Source organism: Microcaecilia unicolor, chromosome 7 (assembly GCF_901765095.1).
Source record: "Microcaecilia unicolor chromosome 7, aMicUni1.1, whole genome shotgun sequence".
Taxonomy (NCBI): domain Eukaryota; kingdom Metazoa; phylum Chordata; class Amphibia; order Gymnophiona; family Siphonopidae; genus Microcaecilia; species Microcaecilia unicolor.
Window position 1 is genome coordinate 254304710 of NC_044037.1, and position 21128 is coordinate 254325837.

The window sequence follows — 21128 nt, forward strand, 5'->3', positions numbered from 1 at the left end:
ACCAGAAGCAGTCCCCTAAAAGTCAGCAACCCTATTTGAAACTAACTAATTTGTAGAGTATAAATATACGAATTTCACCTACATTCAGACAGACAGCGATTCTTACTCCCCCTACTCCCATTAGTACAGTATCATCATCATCAATCTGGGACACTAAAAATTAATAAGTGCGTTGAAAACTCATTTATAAAAGCATTTTGTAACTGGAGATTGAGGTGCATTTCTTAAACAACAATTGTAGCTCTTTAAGGTTAAAGATCCATGTGGTCTCAATATGGAAATTAACTGGCCCCCTTCTTGAACTTATAATTATTATTCTAGTGGCTGTCTCTGTGCTATTGATTTTGATTGGTTAATCTCTCTCTCAGGTTTAGATATAAAGACTGCCATCTTTGAGATGAAATGTAAGGAAGAAGATCTAAAACACTAACAGATGGGAGCTGGTTTTTTTTTTTTTTTTTGGTTAGCCCTGAAGCAGAGATTTGAGCTCAAACATGGTATGTCTGCTGATATTGTGGTTTAAATAGAAGATAAAAGCTATTCAAGAGATCCCACACTCCTCTGGGAAGCAAAAGGGCTTGAGGAAGAGAGGGCACAGGATAAAGAGAATAGTAGCTCTAAAGCGGACAGAGCAGGAGAAAGGTCTACGGCTGGATGAGGTAGAGAGGATAGCAACCATACTGTTCAAACTATTCACAGGGAACTGTAAACAAACATTCTAATTGTTCTTGCATATAAGTTAATCAAGAAAAGGTGATGTTTAGCCATGCACAATGCAAGGACGTTGTTTATTTGAAAAATTATCATCATGTACAATAGTGCAAGAATTAAGAGCAGGGGCATAGGCAGACCTCCCATTTTGGGTGGGCCCAGCAGAGTTAACCTGGGTGAGCCCTTCCCACCCCCACCCCTGTACATACATATAATATAGTGGGGGGTTTTAACGACCTGACGTCTGCCCATTTCTCTCTGAACCACCTCCCCCAGTCCTACCTCAGAGCCGTTGCCCATCACAGTTCCTATAGGCAACCTGCGCCGGCCCTGCAGGCTTCTCTCTACCACATTTCCGCTAAAGAGACAAGAAGTGACATCACTGAGGGCAGGTCATGATAGAGAGAAGCCTGCAGGGCTGGCACAGGATGCCTATAGGAATTGCTGCCGGCAGTAGCTCTGAGGTAGACCGGGGGGGGGGGGGGGGGTTCCAGAGAGAGACTGGCAGATGCCAGGCCACGAGTGGAGAAGAAGTAGATACAGTGAAGAGTTTTGGGGGCCTCATGGGCTGCTGACTGGGTGGGCCTGTGCCCACCCAGGCCCACTCTTAGCTACACCACTGATTAAGAGTAACTAAAGATTGATGAAAATATGCCACTGAATACAATATACAGCCCAATGCTGCCTTGTAAATCTTCTACTGCTGTAATAACCTACTTGCCAACATGCTCAATAGTCACCTTGCATCAGAAATTATACGCACCAATTTGGGCTGAGTGTGCTCTCCTTGCCATATTCTTGGCTCGCACGGCCTCCTTGATGCGATCGACCTCTTGCTGGTACCGCTTTCGGTCCCGCATGGCATTCTCCTTGGCTTCCTTCAATGCACTCTCCAGGGCTTTGACTCTCTCAGCTGTAGCTCTAAGTCGTTTTTCCAGCTTAGGAAGCTCACAGCGAAGATCTGCATTGTCACGTACCAGCTATGATATAAACAGGATATGTAATTACAATGAACCACTTTGTGTGTGTGTGGGGGGGGGGGGTTGTCCCCCCCCTCCCCCAACATACACACTTACACAGAGCTAATTTATTTTCAAACAGAAAAATCCAATTATTGCCTTGTTACAACTTGTCCTTATTGTATCTTCCTGGTAAGAATGAAAGGCTGGGTTGGCCATTCTAGACTTTCAATCCACTAATCATTTCTCCATTCAGTTGATGTAGTAAAGGTGTCATATTACTCCACTTGAATACGTGGAAAAGAGTCACCAAAATACAAAGTGTTACTCCTTTACTAGATTAACATAAAATGCAAGTTGATTCTTATTTATTTATTACTTCCCTCACCCGTAACTGTCTTGTCTGTCTGTATTATTTAGATTGTAAGCTCTTTTGAGCAGGGACTGTCTCTTTGTATCAGGTGTTCAGCGCTGCGTGCGTCTGGTAGCGCTATACAAATGCTATAATAATAATAACATACTATTTTTTTTCTTAGCTTTGGGTAGTTACATTCCCTTCATCTGATCAAAAAAAGTTAGCAGATCAAGTCAAAGCTGACATTACCTGAATGTATAAGGGAACAGCAGATTCCTTACCCCTCTACCCTCATCTCCCCTTACGTTCCTACCCATAACCTCCGCTCTCAAGACAAATCCCTCCTCTCAGTACCCTTCTCCACCACCGCCAACTCCAGGCTCTGCCCTTTCTGCCTCGCCTCACCCCATGTTTGGTATAAACTCCCTGAGCCCATACGCCAGGCCCCCTTCCCTGCCCATCTTCAAATCCTTGCTCAAAGCCCACCTCTTCAGTGTCGCCTTCGGCACCTAACCACTACACCTCTATTCAGGAAATCTTGACTGCCCCAACTTGACATTTCGTCCTTTAGATTGTAAGCTCCTTCGAGCAGGGACTTTCCTTCTTTGTTAAACTGTACAGCGCTGCGTAACCCTAGTAGCTCTCTAGAAATGTTAAGTAGTAGTAGTAGTAGTAATATTGAAGGAGTGGAACGCCGGTACTACCTGAATACTACTGAGCAACAGGACAACCTCATGTTTTGTGCCTACTGATGGACTTTTACTTATGCACTCTACCTCTGCTTTTGGCTGTTTGGCCACACCTTATTACTGCACTGGACATTTGTGCCTTATCCAGTTTTACTGTTTACTAACAAGACAAGTTTGCTGTTTACTAATGCACAGACAGAATGCAGGGCTATTAGATATATAGCTTGTAACAGTAGTTTGCAAGGCCTATACAAGACCAGCTTGCACGTAGCAACGCCATCTGAATAGGCGACCTTGGAGGGTGCTGACACCCCCCCTGCATTCCTGAGCCGCACCTTATCTCCTGTGCTAGAAAGGAGCATTGTGTGTACAGAATAAGCTGCTAAGTTTCGTTTTTCTTGCCAGTATCATTTCAGTGTTATGACGTGTGTACGTACTGGGACTACAATTTTGTACTGTAAGAACTACAAATGTTTACTGCGCATGATAGTTGTGACGTGTAAGGGGCCAAATGCGCAGGCCCAGTAGGGAAGTATAAATGTAAGCGTCAGATGATTTATGACACACAGTGTCCCGAGGCTACTCGGTGCTGTTCACTTGCTAGCAATAAAGTTGCCTTATTTGGAACCAAAATTTGCCTTTCGTCTCCTGATTTCCCACCTGTTTCATTGGCGACCCAGATGGGACAGAAGTAGAAAGGGGAATCGGATTATATTCTTCCCCTCCCCCACTGCAGTCGGATCGGGTCATCGATTCCCACCCGAGGAGGTGGTGAGTGGCCACCGCTGATTTCAGCGTCCATCTCCCGGAGGAGGGCCGATCCACTCCGCCTGACTGTAGAGGGGGCTGTGTGGTTCCGACAAGGCACCTTTTTCCATTTCAGGGAGAAGCGCACGACGGCGCGGCCTGCGACCCCGGCGGACAGGCGAGTATACTCTACGTAGTGACCGGCCCAGTAAGGACCGAAGAAGAGGCGTGATCACCCTCTTTTAGCCAGTGACTAATACGGACTATTGGTATCCGACTAGGTCCCGAAACTCACTAGGCTCCGGCGACGAAACCGAGCGGCGAACGAACGGGGGGGTTTCTTGTGGCGTATGAAAGTGTGTGAGTGGGCTTGCAGTTCCAGGCCGGGCGACCGCGTCCTGGTCAGGCCGAGTGTTGACCCTTCTGTGTCTGGTGGAACGAGACCCCTTACTCCTCCACCTCCCCTTTCCCCTTTTGTCCGTCACCTGTCCTTTGGCACTCAGGTTAGGATGGGCGGGGGTGGGTCTTCACCGTTAGATTTAATGACGGAACACTTTAGCGAAGTGTTCGACCTAGATAAATGTAGCAGGGCCGGGATGATACAGAGATGTCAATTTATGTGGCCAGGGCTAGGAATTGCTGGATGGCCCCCGGAAGGGTCATTCGAGTATGAAAAAGTGGCGGCGGTCATGAATATTGTTATAATTGAGGGAAACCCAGGCTGTCCCGAGGACATTCCATACATAGAAGCGTGGTTGGATGTAGTCCGGGATCCGCCGGCTTGGGCCCAACGGAAGGTAGAAAAGGCCGCCCTTATGGTGGTAAAGCAGAGAAAAGGCCGGAAAACCAAGCTTAGAACCCTGCCGACCCATGCCTTCGCTCTCCAAAGCTCGGCAACCGCTGCCGTCCCGAAGGCCGCAGGGACCGCCCCCATACGGCCTACCGCCCCTAGCACTGAAGCCACTGAGACCACGCCCCCTGCTACCAGAGTCAAGGCAGAAACTACGCCCAGTACTACCAACACACTTTCTAGGAAAAAACCCCCAAAGAAAACCGCAGGGAAAGTTCAGGGTTCGGCCGAGAAGAAGCCTCCAAAAGCCCCGATACTTGCTACGGCGGAAGCATACGAAGACGACATTGCACCGCCGCCCTATGCTCCTATGTACCCTGACCTTACGGGCCTAGCAGAAGGCCCCGCTGACGCCGAGACTTCCGGGTCAGAGTCGGACACCGGGGAGACGTCCCGTCCAGCCTCACCTGAGTCACCTGGCCTCGCAACCACACGGAAGAGTAAACGGGTTGTGAAGAACATTACTCGGTTCCCCCAATCGAGTCCGCAACAGGCCCTTCCGTCCAGCCGAAAAGGAGGAACCTCCCACTTATTCCCAGTTCGACAGTCCACCACCTATACCCCTAACCCGGCGGAGGGGGGGGGCCAGCCCATCGAATCAACAGTTTATAGCCACGTTCCCTTCTCAAGCGCCGACTTGTATAACTGGAAATTCCATGGGCCGTCCTACGACCAGAAACCCGAGCAGCTGATAGAGCTGGTGGAAGGCATTATATACAGTTATAATCCAACTTGGGCAGACCTTAGGCAGTTGAGCGCCCACATCCTGACCTCTGAAGAACGCCGCCTTTTACAACAAAATATGGAGCAAGCCATCCGGGATGCGAATCCGGCCCATGCCAATTTACAGAACCTACTAGAAACGGAGGCGCCCATCGCTGCCCCCACGTGGGATTACCGAACCGCCGAAGGCCAAACCTTTATCCGCCGATACCAGCAGGCGTACCTGGCCGCCTTAAAGAAGGGGAAGCAGAAGGTTACCAACATGGGAAAAATCCACAGTGTGGTCCAACAAAAGGACGAGAGTCCAGGGGACTTCCTTGAACGACTTATGGAAGCATTTAGGAGGCACAGCCCGATAAATCCCGAGGACCCTAAGAACCTCCCAACCGTGGTTATGAGTTTTGTTAGCCAGTCAGCACCGGATATACGAAGAAAGCTACAGAGAACAGAGGGGTTCGAAGGGATGAGCCTCAGCCAACTGAAAGCTATAGCTGATCGCGTGTTCGGATATCGCGACCAGGAGGAAAAGGTGGAGGCCCGGAAGGAATCGACCAGACGGATGCGGGAGAAGGCAGACGTGTTGGCTACGGTGCTGGAAGAACGAATGAGGTCTAGACCAAAGGGGAGGGGCAGGAGAACAAGAGGAACGCGGTCCCCCATAGGGCGTAACCAGTGTGCAAATTGCCGACAAGAAGGACACTGGTGGGCTGATTGTCCAGAGGAGATACGGGACAACCCGAGAGAAGAGGAATCATGGGACCGGCAGAGAGAGGAGGAGACCGGCGACCGCACGGGGGCCCCTAGGCGAGGCCGTGGAAGGGGCCGAAAAGAGAGAGGACGGGATGACCGGAGGGAATGGCAGATGGCTGTGGACGCTACCCGAGACGGCACAGCATGAAGAAACCGGGAGGGCAGAGTCCCCACTGACCCTCTGGTGGAAATTCGGGTGGGGACAGAATCTATGAGGGCCTTACTAGACACAGGGGCCCAGCGATCTGTTATCACCACTGCCATAGCCCCAGCCACGAAAGAAACTATACCAATTGTGGGAGCCTCCGGGAAATCCCTTGCGGCCCCCCTCCTCAAAGAACGCCAAGTCCAGATCGGAGGGACGATGGTGTCCCATCAGTTCATACACATCCCTGGATGCCCGGTCCCCTTGATTGGTCGAGACCTACTCTGTAAGCTCCAGGCCACCTTGAAGTTCAAGACTACGGGTGAAGTGGAAGCTCGCTTTGAAGATCGGCCAGTAACACTTATCTGTCCAGTAAGAGAAGAATGGAGACTACATGTTCCCCCAACTGTGGGACCCGGCGACTGCCGTTACGACCAGAACACCCCTTTCGCCCAGCAGAGGCGGGCCATAATGGATGAAGTGCCTGATGTATGGGCGGAATTGAACCCCGGCGGACTGGCCGTTAACGCTATCCCCATCTGGATTGAGCTCAAACCAAATGCTCAAGTTGTCAACCAAGGACAATACCACATCCCCTATGCAGCCCGGCATAGTATGCATACACATCTACAGAAACTCCTTCACCAGGGAGTCCTTAAACCAATCAGATCCGCATGGAATACCCCATTGTTGCCCGTTAAGAAACCAGGAACATCCGAGTACAGACCCGTCCAGGACCTGAGGAAAGTCAACAACCAGGTAGCCGACATAGTTGCCCTCGTACCAAATCCATACTCCATCCTAGCCCAAGTGCCATCTCAGACCAAGTGGTACAGTGTCATTGATTTGAAGGACGCCTTCTTTTCCATCCCTCTTGCTGTCGACAGCCAAAAGTTGTTTGCCTTCACGTGGGAAGACTTGCAGACGGGAACCAAGCAGCAATACACATGGACCCGTCTTCCCCAGGGGTTCAAGAACTCGCCTACCCTCTTCGGCGACCAACTCGCCCAGGACCTGAAGACGTATCAGGACGAGTATGGGCCGGTCGTCCAATACGTGGATGACCTGTTGGTGGCCCGTGGAACGTACACCGAATGTGCTGAAGCTACACTTTACCTCTTGAAGACCCTGGAAGCCCAGGGGTACCGGGCCAGTCGCAAGAAGGCACAGATATGCGAGATCGAAGTCGAGTATCTGGGGTTTCGCCTCCGAGAAGGAACCCGAAGGCTCGGTATCCCCCGAACCCAAGCCATCCGCAACCAACCCACTCCTGCAAATAAGAAGGAACTACGGGCACTCCTCGGAGCCGCTGGATATTGCCGCATTTGGATCATCAATTTTGCTGTCCTGACCCAAGACTTGTACGCCAAACTGAAAGGACCTGAACTCGAGGGCCAAGATCTCCGGCGGGAGAAAAGCGAACTGAAAGCCCTTCAGGACCTCAAGGAGGCCCTTGTGGCCCCACCAGCGCTCGGACTGCCAGATGTGACTAAGCCGTTCTACTTGTTCATCGACGAAAAGAAGGGATTGGCACTTGGAGTCCTTACCCAACTGGTCGGTACCTGGCAACGCCCTGTAGCATACCTCTCCAAGAGCATGGACAACGTGGCACGAGGATGGCCGGGCTGTCTCCGAAGCATTGCAGCGGCCTGTCTCCTGATACACGAGGCCAATAAACTCACATTCGGCCAAACACTTTTTGTGACCACACCCCACACCATCCGCGGCCTACTCGAGAGCCACGGACCCAGATGGATGACCAACTCCCGATTGGTCAAATACCAAGCCCTCCTGTGCGAAAATCCGGAGGTGCGAATCCTGGACACGACCAACCTCAATCCTGCCACCCTCCTTCCGGCCCCTGAACCACCACTCCACGACTGTGAAGAGGTAATGGCCACTGTGCACTCGAGCAGACCTGACCTGAAGGATCAACCCTGGCAAGGGGGCATCACCCTTTTTACCGATGGAAGCAGCCAGGTGATAGAGGGAATTCGAAGAGCTGGCTATGCGGTGGTATCTGAGGACCATGTGATCGAGGCTATGGCTCTGACACCCGGAACATCAGCCCAGAAAGCGGAGCTAATCGCCCTCACCAGAGCCCTCCTGTGGGCTGAAGGAAAAGTTGTCAACATTTACACCGACTCCAAATACGCTTTCCTCACCCTCCAAATACGCTTTCCTCACCCTCCGGAGCCTTGTACAAGGAGAGGGGATTTCTGACGGCTGAAGGGAAAGGACTTGCAAATGCCGCTGAGATCTGCCAATTACTCGAGTCGGTATGGAAGCCGAAGAAGGTGGCCGTGATGCACTGCAGGGCCCATACTGGAAGAACGGACCCTATCGCCCGGGGAAATCAGCGGGCAGACGACGCTGCAAAAAGGGCAAGTCAGCTCCCCTACTCCTCTCACCCTTCTGACCCCGTACTCGTCGTCCAGCTCCCTACGGAGACCCCTATTTACACCCCCCAAGAAACGGAATGGGCCCAGCAGGAGGGTCTACAGTCACGCAATGGCTGGTGGATACTACAGGATGGGCGCATATGGATACCCGAAGCCTTGGCCTGGACGGTAGCCAAGGAGGCTCACGACCGCACCCACCTGGGAAGGGACGCCCTGGGGCGCTTACTTGAGAAAACCTACTACATCAACAAACTATCCCTGTGGACCAAAAACGCTTCCAGCCGATGCGCGACTTGTGCCCGGAACAACCCTCGAACGGGGCCCGGCCCTATGCCAGGACATGTTCTCCGAGGCACCAGCCCTTTTCACGTGTGCCAGATTGACTTCACACACATGCCCCCGGCGCGCGGCTACAAAGCTATCCTCGTCGCCGTGTGTACCTACACCGGATGGATTGAAGCCCAGCCTACTAGAACGGAAATGGCTAAAGAAGTTACCTCCCTACTGCTTCATCAAATCCTACCCAGATACGGCCTCCCCAAGCAAATAAACTCTGACAACGGTCCCGCCTTCGCTAGCGAAGTAACACAACAGCTCAGTACCAGACTGGGCCTCGATTGGAAGTTGCATTGTGCCTGGAGACCCCAAAGCAGTGGAGTAGTGGAGAGGGCTAACCGATCCCTGAGAACAAATATCATAGGTACCCTCTGCGCTAGTCGAGCGCCATCGAAGCGTTACTCTGTACCAGTGGGAGACTCTGCTTGTACGGGGGTTCTTCAGTATAATGGCAGCCGGACGACCTGGTGGCAAACGGACAACCTGCCCGCCCCGGAGCCTATCTGGACAGAACCCACCTTGAACACGACATGGACATACGGAGGGAACGCCTCCCTCAAGTGGGTAGCCCCGGCGGGCTACTACTATATCTGCGGACGCAGGGCCTATGAACAACTCCCGACCCGCTGGTACGGTACCTGCCTTTTGGGCACGGTCCGACCTAGTTTTTTCCTTCTGCCCATACAAGTCGGCGAAACTTTGGGTATTCCCCTATACGTGGAAAAGGGGCCTGATAACCCTGCCCGACGAAAACGGTCTTTCCCAATCATCAAGCCCAAAGTCCAGATTGGAGACTGGAAGGACAACGAATGGCCGCCTGAACGTATCATTCACTACTATGGACCGGCCACATGGGCTGAAGATGGTACATACGGGTACCGCACCCCTATCTACATGCTGAATCGCATTATTCGCCTACAGGCCGTACTCGAAATCCTTACTAACGATTCGGCCCTGGCCCTCAATATCCTAGCTCGACAGAACACTAAGCTCATTACCGCCGTCTACCAAAATCGCTTGGCTCTTGACTACCTCTTAGCCCAGGAGGGGGGGGTGTGTGGCAAGTTTAACCTCAGTAATTGCTGCTTACAGATTGATGACCAGAGCCATGTCATCAGAGAGATAACTGACCGGATGGTCAAACTAGCCCACGTCCCCGTCCAGACCTGGAACAGTGCGTGGGATTGGACTTCCTCCCTCACCAGCTGGCTCCCAACCTCCGGGAGCCTGCAAGGCCTCCTCGTCATGGGTGGCCTGTTCTTGCTGTCTTGCCTAATAATACCTTTGTCTCTCCCCTTAGTTTTCAGGTGTCTCCGCTCCACCATGGAAAGCATCGCTGACCGCCGTGCTGCTGCCCAACTTATGGCTCTCCAGATGTACTCCCCCATTCCCCAGTCTGATGAAGCTGACGATGAAGCACCTTGTGGCTGATGTGCACTTTGAACCCCCTGAGTCACTCAATGGGCCATCACCCTTGTGCCAGCAAAAGACCGGCTACAAAGGGGGGGGGATTCCACTAGGGGCCCTCCGTCTCAACCCCGGCGAAGCAACCACCGGCTGCGCAAGGGCTTAGGGCTCGCTTGCTGCCTCCCTCGCTAACTATCCTTGTCCTTTCTTTCCTTTTCAGGGTTTATGGAGGTGATACTCTCCACCAGAATGGATGTTCAAGTATCAAAAGGGGGGAATGAAGGAGTGGAACGCCGGTACTACCTGAATACTACTGAGCAACAGGACAACCTCATGTTTTGTGCCTACTGATGGACTTTTACTTATGCACTCTACCTCTGCTTTTGGCTGTTTGGCCACACCTTATTACTGCACTGGACATTTGTGCCTTATCCAGTTTTACTGTTTACTAACAAGACAAGTTTGCTGTTTACTAATGCACAGACAGAATGCAGGGCTATTAGATATATAGCTTGTAACAGTAGTTTGCAAGGCCTATACAAGACCAGCTTGCACGTAGCAACGCCATCTGAATAGGCGACCTTGGAGGGTGCTGACACCCCCCCTGCATTCCTGAGCCGCACCTTATCTCCTGTGCTAGAAAGGAGCATTGTGTGTACAGAATAAGCTGCTAAGTTTCGTTTTTCTTGCCAGTATCATTTCAGTGTTATGACGTGTGTACGTACTGGGACTACAATTTTGTACTGTAAGAACTACAAATGTTTACTGCGCATGATAGTTGTGACGTGTAAGGGGCCAAATGCGCAGGCCCAGTAGGGAAGTATAAATGTAAGCGTCAGATGATTTATGACACACAGTGTCCCGAGGCTACTCGGTGCTGTTCACTTGCTAGCAATAAAGTTGCCTTATTTGGAACCAAAATTTGCCTTTCGTCTCCTGATTTCCCACCTGTTTCAATATTACAATGGTGGTGTAAAGGGGGATTGAGAAAGGAGGGATCTAACAAAACCAGATTTAATTATGCTCTCTGTCACCATTTTGTTGATCATTAACACATTAAGTCACTCCTTCCCACCACTATGTAATTTTTTAAAAAATGTATATTCTGCTTTTTCTAGCTAAGGCTACTTCAAGGTGGATGACAAGCATGAAAAAGAGTGATCATTTTTTAAACTTTTGTGGGTATAATGTTAAATCATCACTTTACTCCTCACAATACTGTATATCCAAAGCCCCACCCCATATACATCACAATAAAACAGCAGAACACAAAAGGATAAAAGCTAAACACTCCAGCATACCTCTCATCCCCGTGAACCCAAATTTTTCTTCAGGCCAAAATAAGTTGCTATACCTTGCCCACCTATTCAAATCTTGGCAGACACCAGAGCCAAACCACCACAACCTGGCAATGACACAACAGTTGACACCGTCTACCCACTTACTCACATCTTTAAATCAAGGTCAATAATTGATAAAAGCACCATGGCATACGTGATCCCATTCTAAAATCAAAGCACATAATAATCAGAGCATATTATCCATTAGTTCTCTGAAGGTTTAGTGAGAAACCCAATTAAAGATCAAATCATTGTAAATTAGTAAAAAAGCCCCGTTTCTGATGCAAATGAAACGGGGGCTAGCAAGGTTTTCTTCTGTGTGCATGTGGGAGTGTGTGTGTCCCTGCCCTCTGCCCTCTCTCCCCTCCCCCCTCTGAGTCCTTCACTGCTTTGCTGTGTTTTCCTTCACTGACTGTTTGTGTTACAGAGAGGGCGGGGCAGACACTCATGGGGAAACCGGATATCTCTCCCCCTTCACACTTCCGGCTGGAGGCTTCATAGAACGTTGGTGTTGCCTTTTATATAGAGAGAAGATATCCATTTAATAAGTATCTGCAACAAAGGCAAACCATCGGGTTAAGCTTGGTCTAGTTAGTTAGTGGTAATGAGCTCCACAACTTCGGTGCTGTGCCAATAAAAGCTTTAGTCCTGCTTTCAGTTTTAGCCAGTGCCTTGACAGATGTTAACTATCAATTGTGGATCTGACTAGAATGCTTTAGTCTTCAGGACTACAGCATGGAAAATGAGTGAGAGAATTTTAAGTTGTAATCTATGAATCATTTTTACTGTATAATTCAGGTAGCATCACTCTTTGCCTTGATTTACTTATTTTGATTTAACCCAGTGATAGAAGTATGACAATTTTCAGAACATGGGTACCTGCAAAGTCCAGGGGTACTTCACACTGTGGACTCTGTGCCAGTTTTGAAAGGGAAAGAATCTCTATACCTTCCCTTTAAGAACTGCCTATGGGAAAAGTGTCCAGAGATTTGCATATGCTTTTTATGTGCATACTTCCTTCCCAGCGATGCATCTAGTTATGAAAATATTGTTACATCCTTCACCCTAACTCGTCCCTTGGGAAAGCCTCTGCTGAATGTGGTTAAAAGCAGCTAATGAAAAAGTAGTGACTTAAGTTTCTGCAGCAATGGATTGTGATTCAGAGGGCCCGATGCACAAAGACAGTTGTAAAATACGGCTGCCTCAGTAAAATTTAGTGACTCGCAAACAGCGAGTGATGCACAAAGGGGATCGCATGCAAATGAGCTGCATGGATCCCCCTTTGTGCATCGCTCGCTGCTGTCAAATGTATTTGACACTGCTGATGGCATGAGGTGAATTTCTTCCAGAATAAAATTAGTTAAAAAAGAAAACCTGTCAATCAAACAGAACGCACCCATTGCTGGTGAAGAGAAGACATAGTACAAATATCTGGCAGCCTAAAGAATTCAAATGTCCTCCTGGTTTCTTCAGATTCTAGTAGACAATAGCAACAGATTGAATGTGTTGAAAGTTTGAATTTTACTTGATTAAGCCAATGTGCTTAAACTGTTTCACATTATCTTCAGGCAATCAGTTCTCCTGATAATCAGCCCTTAAAAGTCCACCCAAAATTGTTACATTCTAAATTGCTAAAGCACACACAAGATACCATTAAATAAAAACATGAGTGAGAGACAATCACACCAGACAATGGCCTCAATCACTGTTTAGCTATTAACCTAATGAAAGACAATGGTCTATCTGCAATAAAGAAAAGAAGATAGAGGACAGATAGCAGTCCTTCAGGACATATTCCAAACGTTTGGTCACTGCAGTGCTTAAGCCAGGAAAGGAGACCATGAGGGGCATAATCGAACGAAAACGTCTATCTCCATGGGCGTTTATCTCCGAGAACGGGTCCGTGAAGGGGCGGACTGAACCGTATTTTCCAAAAAAAATAGACGTCCATGTTTTATTCGACAATTTGTGAGCTGGGCGTTTTTGTTTTTCAGCGATAATGGAAAATGAAAGCGCCCAGCTCAAAAACGAATAAATCCAAGGCATTTGTTTGTGGGAGGGGCCAGGATTCGTAGTGCACTGGTCCCCCTCACATGCCAGGACACCAACCGGGCACCCTAGGGGGCACTTTTACAAAAACAAAAAAAAAAGGTAAAAGAGCTCCCAGGAGCATAGCACCCTTCCCTTGTGTGTTGAGCCCCCCAAATCCCCCTCAAAACCCACTGCCCACAAGTCTACACCATTACTATAGCCCTAAGGGGTGAAGGGGGGCACTTACATGTGGGTACAGTGGGTTTGAGGGGTTGGACGACTAAGCATTAAGCAGCACAATTGTAACAGGTAGGGGGGGATGGACCTGGGTCCACCTGCCTGAAGTCCACTGCACCCCCTAACAACTGCTCCAGGGACCTGCATACTGCTGCCAGGGAGGTGGGTATGACATTTGAGGGTGAAAATAAAAAGTTGTGAAACATAATTTTTTGTGGTGGGAGGCAGTTAGTGACCACTGGGGGAGTCAGGGGAGGTCATCCCCGATTCCCTCTGGTGGTAATCTGGTCATTTAGGGCACTTTTTGGGGCCTTATTCGTGACAAAACAGGGTCCAGGAAAAGTGCCCTAAATTCTAGCTAAAAACGCATACTTTTTTTCCATTATTGGCGAAAGGCGCCCATCTCTGTTCGGGTGATAACTATGCCCCAGTCCCGCCTTCACCACGCCTCTGACACGCCCCCGTGAACTTTGTACGCTTCCGCGATGGAGTGCAGTTGAAAACGTCCAAGTTCGGCTTTCGATTATACCGCGTTATTCGTTTTTGTGAGATAAACGTCCATCTCCCGATTTAGGTCGGAACTTGGGCGTTTTTCTCGTTCGATTATAAGCAGGCATATGATCCTGGCAATTACAGACCAATATCACTCTTGTGCACCATATACAAAAACCTTAATGCATTATTTCCCAGAGATTCAAACCTTTTACTAAGTCACTGATTCCCAATACTTTCAATCACAAAAAAGTGTACAGAGAGGATAAGACACAAAATCTACCTAACCATCCTCACTCCATCCCGTTTAAAACAAACAAACCTACCTCTCCCACTACTTCAGAACAGAAATTAAACTACCATTATTTAATATTTTAGCTGCTTCCTACAACTCAAATAATCATTAAGGTTTTCAAGTTCTACGGAAGTTTATTCCAGAACCTATGGACTGCCACTAGACACCAGGGAATATCTTTATCGAGAATCACTGCTAGACACCAGACATTTTTTTTAAGTCAGGCTGGCAAGGGGGTCATGTCAGCTGGGGAGTTACTCTAGGTATCAGAGATTCTTTTGCCTTTTGTTTTTAAACAGTCTGGGGCAGGTGCCACTAGATACCACCTATGCAGACAACTATCAGGTGCAGGGGGTGGGGGATTTGTGGGTGAGGGGGCACCACTAGACACTCCCTAATCCTTTATGCTGCCCCAAACCTGGTGTAAAATTTCTCATGTTGTGCACTTGTAAAGTCATTCAGCCGATGGCAGTCAGCATTTTTTTAAACACCAATCATTGCAGGCTAAATTATCTCCCAATAGTCAGTGCTGGATAAGAAAAAAGTTAGGCCGCTTAAGCTATGCGGATGCCACCACTTACATAACCCCGGGCTCCTCCTTAATGCCACCCTGTACCGCCCCTACCCCTACGGGGTCTGACGTTTACAGAAGGCAAATGCTGTTTAAGCTGACACAAGAATTGCACCTTGACACATATGGGCAAAACTGTGGCCATACTCAGTGCACATTGAGAATGAAAACAGCTTTAAGTTTGAAATTTTACGTTTACATCACATTTTTGTTTGGATCCACTATTATGCACCACATCAGTGGTTCCCACACCTGTTCTATGGGATCCCCAGCCAGTTGGGATTTCAGGATCGCCACATTGAATAGTTATGAGATAAATTTGCATGCAATGGAGGCAGTGCATGCCCTGACAGATTTGGAAAACTCTGCAAAACAGCAAACCATTACTTAGAAAATACCGAGGACCCTTTACTAAAGCTTAGTGCATTCTAACTGGGTTTTTTGGCATTTAGTGCATGCTAAGCTTTAGTAAAATGACCCGTACGTGCTTAACCTTAACAGCTAAAATTAAGGTGTATTAAGTGCAATACCTAGAGGGTAACTGCAGGGGGCATTCCTGGCACTCAGGAGAAAGCAGCCAAGAGGTTAACATAAGACGATGTTCACTTCAGTGCATTAACAACACAACCGCCAAAACTGAAAGCAGGGGCAGACTGACCATATGGGCAACTGGGAAGTGCCCCGAGGGCCCAGAGGCTCTCTCTCCCCCCAGAGCCTCAGTCGGCCCTCCCCAGTCCCATCTTGGAGAGCCCTAGTGGCCTCTACAGAGGCAGGAAAGAACCCCACTCTTTCCTGCCCACTGCCGCTACTAACACCACCCTCCTTAACTCTTAGGATGTGTATACTGTCATGTTAAACATCTAAACATATTTGCAGTGCATCAGCTGTTAGTCATGTTAAAAGCCACAACGGCAGCCTAATAGTTAGAGCAGTGTCTGAGAACCAGGGGAAATAGAGTTCACATCCTACTTCGGCCACCAACACGACTTCTGATCCTGAACAAGTCACTTAACTCTCCATTGCTTCAGACACTAAGTATTTTACTAAGCTGTATTAGGTGAAAGCACCCACCTAACACAACTTAAAATGATATACTATGGAGCACGCGCAGGCGTCCTGTGGCAACTGCCAAATGTACGCGTGCTAACCGTGCACTAAAAAATATTTCAATTCTTTTTGAGGGGGTGTGTCAGAAGGGGGGAGAGTGGTCATTCCTGCCTTAATCAGTTAGCACAGCTACATTATGGCATGCTAATTGGTTAGCGCATGGAGAGTGCGTGAGCCCTTACCACCCACAAAATGATCGGCGGTAAGTGCTCACACGGCAAATTGTTTTAATGGTTGCACGCTAATGGAAACATCAGTACATGGACATTGATGCAAAAAATACAAAACAGCCATATTTATGGCTGTGGTAAAAAAGGCCTTAAGTGTGTAGGAAAAATCTGTGTAAGGGCACGCTAAGGCCACTTTTTACCGCAGCTTAGCAAAAGTGCCCCTTGGATTGTAAACACCAGGACAGGAATAATACTTGCTATACCTTAATGTAACTTACCTTGAGCTACAACTGAAAAGGGTAAATAGGACCCATCTTGCATTAACCTCACCTGTTTGTGAACTTTTGTAAGCTGTTCCAGGTTATTCTCAAGAAAGGAAATTTTCTGCTTCTGGGCAACACTTCCACCTCCATCATCACTATCCAGCTCCACACTCTGTGAAAACATCAGAGAATCATTATGCTCTTTGGCTCTTACTATGAAGAGATAAGGATGACTAATAAGATGATACTTGATTTGCTCTGTCAGTTTGGCACTAGAATCTCTTAATCACATAAAAGATACTAACACTAAAATCTGAGCCATGCGCAAAACAGTTTGCTACAAAGCTCATCTAACCAGATTCACAATTTAGTAGGACACACATATCCTTCCTTCGAGATTAACTTTCATGTTAGCTTTTGGGAGAATGACAGCAGGTGAAGCCATTTGTTTAAATAATTTAACAAATCCTAGAGCGATTCCTTTGTAAGTGTTTTATTTCCTGATTACTTATTTGTTGAACCCAGGAAATTATAAGAGTTTGTGGAGTTAAAAGAACAGATGAAGAACCCTCTGCAGCAACTTCCTTTAAGTTATCACTGTACCGGCTGCAATTACCGATTAACCTTTCTCCCTCAGAACATATGAATTGTAAGATTAACCATTCCGTGTTTTTTCTTATTTTCTTTGAGATTGTTTTCCTGATCTTGGATCCCCCAATTTTGGACAATAATGTGGACTAACAAAGATGATATTTTTCCTTAATGTTTGTTTTAATTGATATTTTCTCTTTTCTTTCCCATTTATGTATTGGACATAAATGTAATATAAAATGAATAAATAAAATAATTAAAAAAGAAAAAAATAATAATTTAACAAATCATTTTGGTTTAGTTGTTCAAAAGACGTGTACAATTAATAAAACTGCAAAAGGTCGTGCAGAAGATCCAAGATTTGATTCCCATCTCAGATTTTCCATCCCCTGAATCATCTGGGGATGTTGGAGACACAGGAGCCTACTTTTCAAAATTATTGAGAGTGCTAAGCCCAATGGAAATAACCCCTCCCTGGACAAATACAAATATTTTCTCAATATTGGGGGTGCTCAAGCACCCACAGCACCCACGGAGTCGGCTCCTATGGTGGAGAGGCAGTGTTCACAGCCTCTGAGGTGAGGGAAGAGGGAGAAAATTGTGATTTTTTTTTTTGTTACATTTGTACCCCGCGCTTTCCCACTCATGGCAGGCACAATGCTCAATTTTGATCATTGCTCAAGGGTGACACCTAGTGGCCAGATTGCAGTGTTCTGGACGGAGCCCCCTTGCACAGCACTCATTTGAAGGGCTGTTATGAAATGAACAGACTAAGGTGGGGAGGATACATTTTATAAAATGCATGATGGCTTTTGGCACCTGGATCCCAGCCTCAGTTCCAATTGAGCTGGGGTCCGGAGGAGGAGGAAGAAAAAACTGCTGGGTGCATAAAAGACAAAAAATTCAATGTAATGAGTCATAATCCAAGTCAAACAAAATCAATTTTTAATGGAACGCTTATTTACATGAGAACAAAACTCATACTTTCTTAACTCTGGTGGTAAGGTCTTGAACAAACAGCTTCCGCAAGTTATGCAGGGTCTGGAGCTCTCTGGCCTGGAAAATAGAGGGAAAAAGTAAAATGTCATGGAAAGTACAGCTGTTATACAAAAACAAGAACCAAGCCCTGCCCACAATATACACTAAAACGGCAAGATGTGTATATATGCAGATCTACTAATCTGCATTGTAAAAGTATACACTGAAAGCATTTTTCATACAGATTTCATCGTTTATTAAAACTTGAAATACAGGTCAAGGGGGAGTACAATACTCAACAAAAGATTTTGTTTATCTGAAATAAGTTAAATGAAAAAGGATTGATGCGTTAAAAAAACCTTAAAATTCCCCTTCTCTGTCCAAACCTCAGTCTTTCAAAACACTCCACCCCCCCCCCCCCCAAACCTTACCCAAATGGAGCCCTCATCACTGTAGTACCTGCCATGTACATGGAAGAAGAACCTTTTCCAGCTTTACTTTCTAAGTTTTACTTTCCCTATTTGCTACAAAATTATTTTGAGGTATCAGTTCTGCCCCTTCGGCACCAGAGGATGACAACAGATATGGAGGTGTGGGTGTGTGTGAGGGGGTCAGTTAGGGTTAAGGCTCTATCAGGATAGGGGAAGGATGCTGTTCTAGGAGCTGGGGACAGAAGCAGGGTGAAGAGGGTAGAAAGTCTCAAGGCTTCACAGGCATGCAGAATTAAGGCAAAACCAAATCAAAATATTAGAGGACTTGAAATGTGAAAAAAAAGACACCCAAACAAAAAAAAAAAATCAAAATGAAACAAAAGTTCTCATTACACACTTTACAGGCCAGTTAAGAACACATAAAAAGATATAGGCTAATATTCATAAGCAACACACATCATATTAAAAAAAATATTGACACCTGTACTGAATGTTTTATTGAACAGCTTTATATTCTACAAAGCTAAGGAATTGAAATAGCATTTTGCTTTTCACATACCACTGTCTCCTCCAGCCCTTTAAGGTCTTCCCTCGCTTGATCCCTTTTATCATTAAGCAGCCTGGGGGAGAAAAATAATTTGCATTGAAAATTGTATTCTATTGCTCCATTTTACGATAATCTCACTAAAATTGAGATTAGCATTATATTTCCAGAAAAACTCAAGTCAACACAATTGTGCTATTATGAAACACTGCACTACAGTTGAGAACAGTTGGATGTATCTAGGACTTTCCATCCAACCTTCATGGAATAGAAACTCGGTGGATAGATCAGCAGGCTAAGAACCAGGGAAACTATAGAGTACTAATCCTGCTTCTCCCATTGACACAATGACTTTGACAAGTCTCTTCACCCTCTATTACTTCAGGTATAACTTAGATTGCAAAAGCCCACTTGGGACGCTGATAAATTCTGTACCCAATTTAACTCAACTCAGATTTGGACTCAGAAGTGCACAAGGTACAAGCAAAGGTAAACTTATGAATGAGAAGGATGACCATGGATGACATTTTGAGTCATCAAAATTTTGAAAATGTCTTATCCTTTGACCAATATTACTTGGAATCAGGAGACAGATTTCCGTCTTAGATTTATACACCTCACATACCCACCAAGCTCAGGTGAAGAAGGGAACATGTCTATCTTGGATCAGACCAAAGATCCATTAAGCCCCACTATCCCGTTTCCCATAAGGGACAATTCAGGTCACAAGTGCCTGGCAGGATCCCAAAAATAACTATATTCCATGCTGCTTACCCCAGAGATAAGCGGTAGATTTTCCCATATTACTACTACCTTCCTTCAGAAACTTGCCCACATCTTTTTTTAAACCCAGATATGCTAACTGCTTTTACTACATCCTCTAGCAATGAGTTCCAGAACTTCTATGCATGGAGTGAAAAAATATTTTCTTTGTTTTAAATATATTGTTTAGCAACTTCATAGTGTGTTCCCTAGTTTTTGTACTTTTTGCATGAGTAAATAATTGACTTGTAGTTATCCGTTCCATCCCCTTTATCATTTTAGACACCCTTGTCTGTATCTTTTGTAATTTAGCTATATCTCTTGAGAAGTGGCAACCAAATATTCAAGGTACGGTCATGCCATGGAGAAATACAAAGGCATTATGATAGTCTCATTTGTTTTTCTTCATTGCTGTCCTAATAATTCCTAACATTTTACTCTGCCTTTTTGGCTGCTACAACACACTGAGTAGAGGATTTTAACATATTGTCCACAATGACACTTTCCTGGGTGATAACTTCTAATGTGGAAACTACAGTCATAGCTATAGTGTGGATTATTCTTGCCTATGTGCTTCACTTTGTAAAGGTCACAAATTTCATGTGCCATTTGGATGCCTAGAGGGGCATAATCGAACGGGGCGCCCATGTTTTCCTAAGGGCGTTCCCGTGAAGGGGTTGGGAAACCGCTATTATCGAAACAAGATGGGCATCCATCTTTCGTTTCGATAATACGGTCGGGGACGCCCAAATCTCAACATTTAGGTCGACCTTAGAGATGGTCGTCCCCGGGTTTTGGCGATAATGGAAACCGAGGATGCCCATCTCAAAAACGACCAAATCAAAGGCATTTGGTCATGGGAGGAGCCAGCATTCGTAGTACACTGGTCCCCCCTCACATGCCAGGACACCAACCGGGCACCCTAGGGAGCACTGCAGAGGACTTCACAAATTGCTCCCAGGTGCATAGCTCCTTACCTTCAGTGCTGAGCCCCCCACCCCCCAAAACCCACTCCCCACAACTGTACACCACTACCATAGCCTTAAGGGATGAAGGGGGGCACCTCTACATGTGGGTACAGTGGGTTTCGGGTGGGTTTTGAAGAGCTCACGTTTACCAGCACAAGTGTAACAGGTGGGGGGGGGATGGGCCTGGGTCCGCTTGCCTGAAGTGCACTGCACCCACTAAAACTGCTCCAGGGACCTGCATACTGCTGTCATGGAGCTGGGTTTGACATTTGAG

The 21128-nt window shown here is 47.0% G+C and overlaps 1 protein-coding gene across 1 annotated transcript in view; it reads right to left on the reverse strand.

Moving 5' to 3' along the window:
- The window catches only part of KIF5C (kinesin family member 5C), a 216527-nt gene that overhangs the window by 37133 nt on the left and 158266 nt on the right, over positions 1-21128 (reverse strand). Inside the window, exons 21-24 of the mRNA XM_030210027.1 lie at positions 19140-19200; positions 18156-18227; positions 16648-16752; positions 1475-1691 (exon numbers count right to left, since the gene is read on the reverse strand). Coding sequence (XP_030065887.1) covers positions 1475-1691; positions 16648-16752; positions 18156-18227; positions 19140-19200 — 455 coding nt within the window. The remainder of the gene's footprint in view (positions 1-1474; positions 1692-16647; positions 16753-18155; positions 18228-19139; positions 19201-21128) is intronic.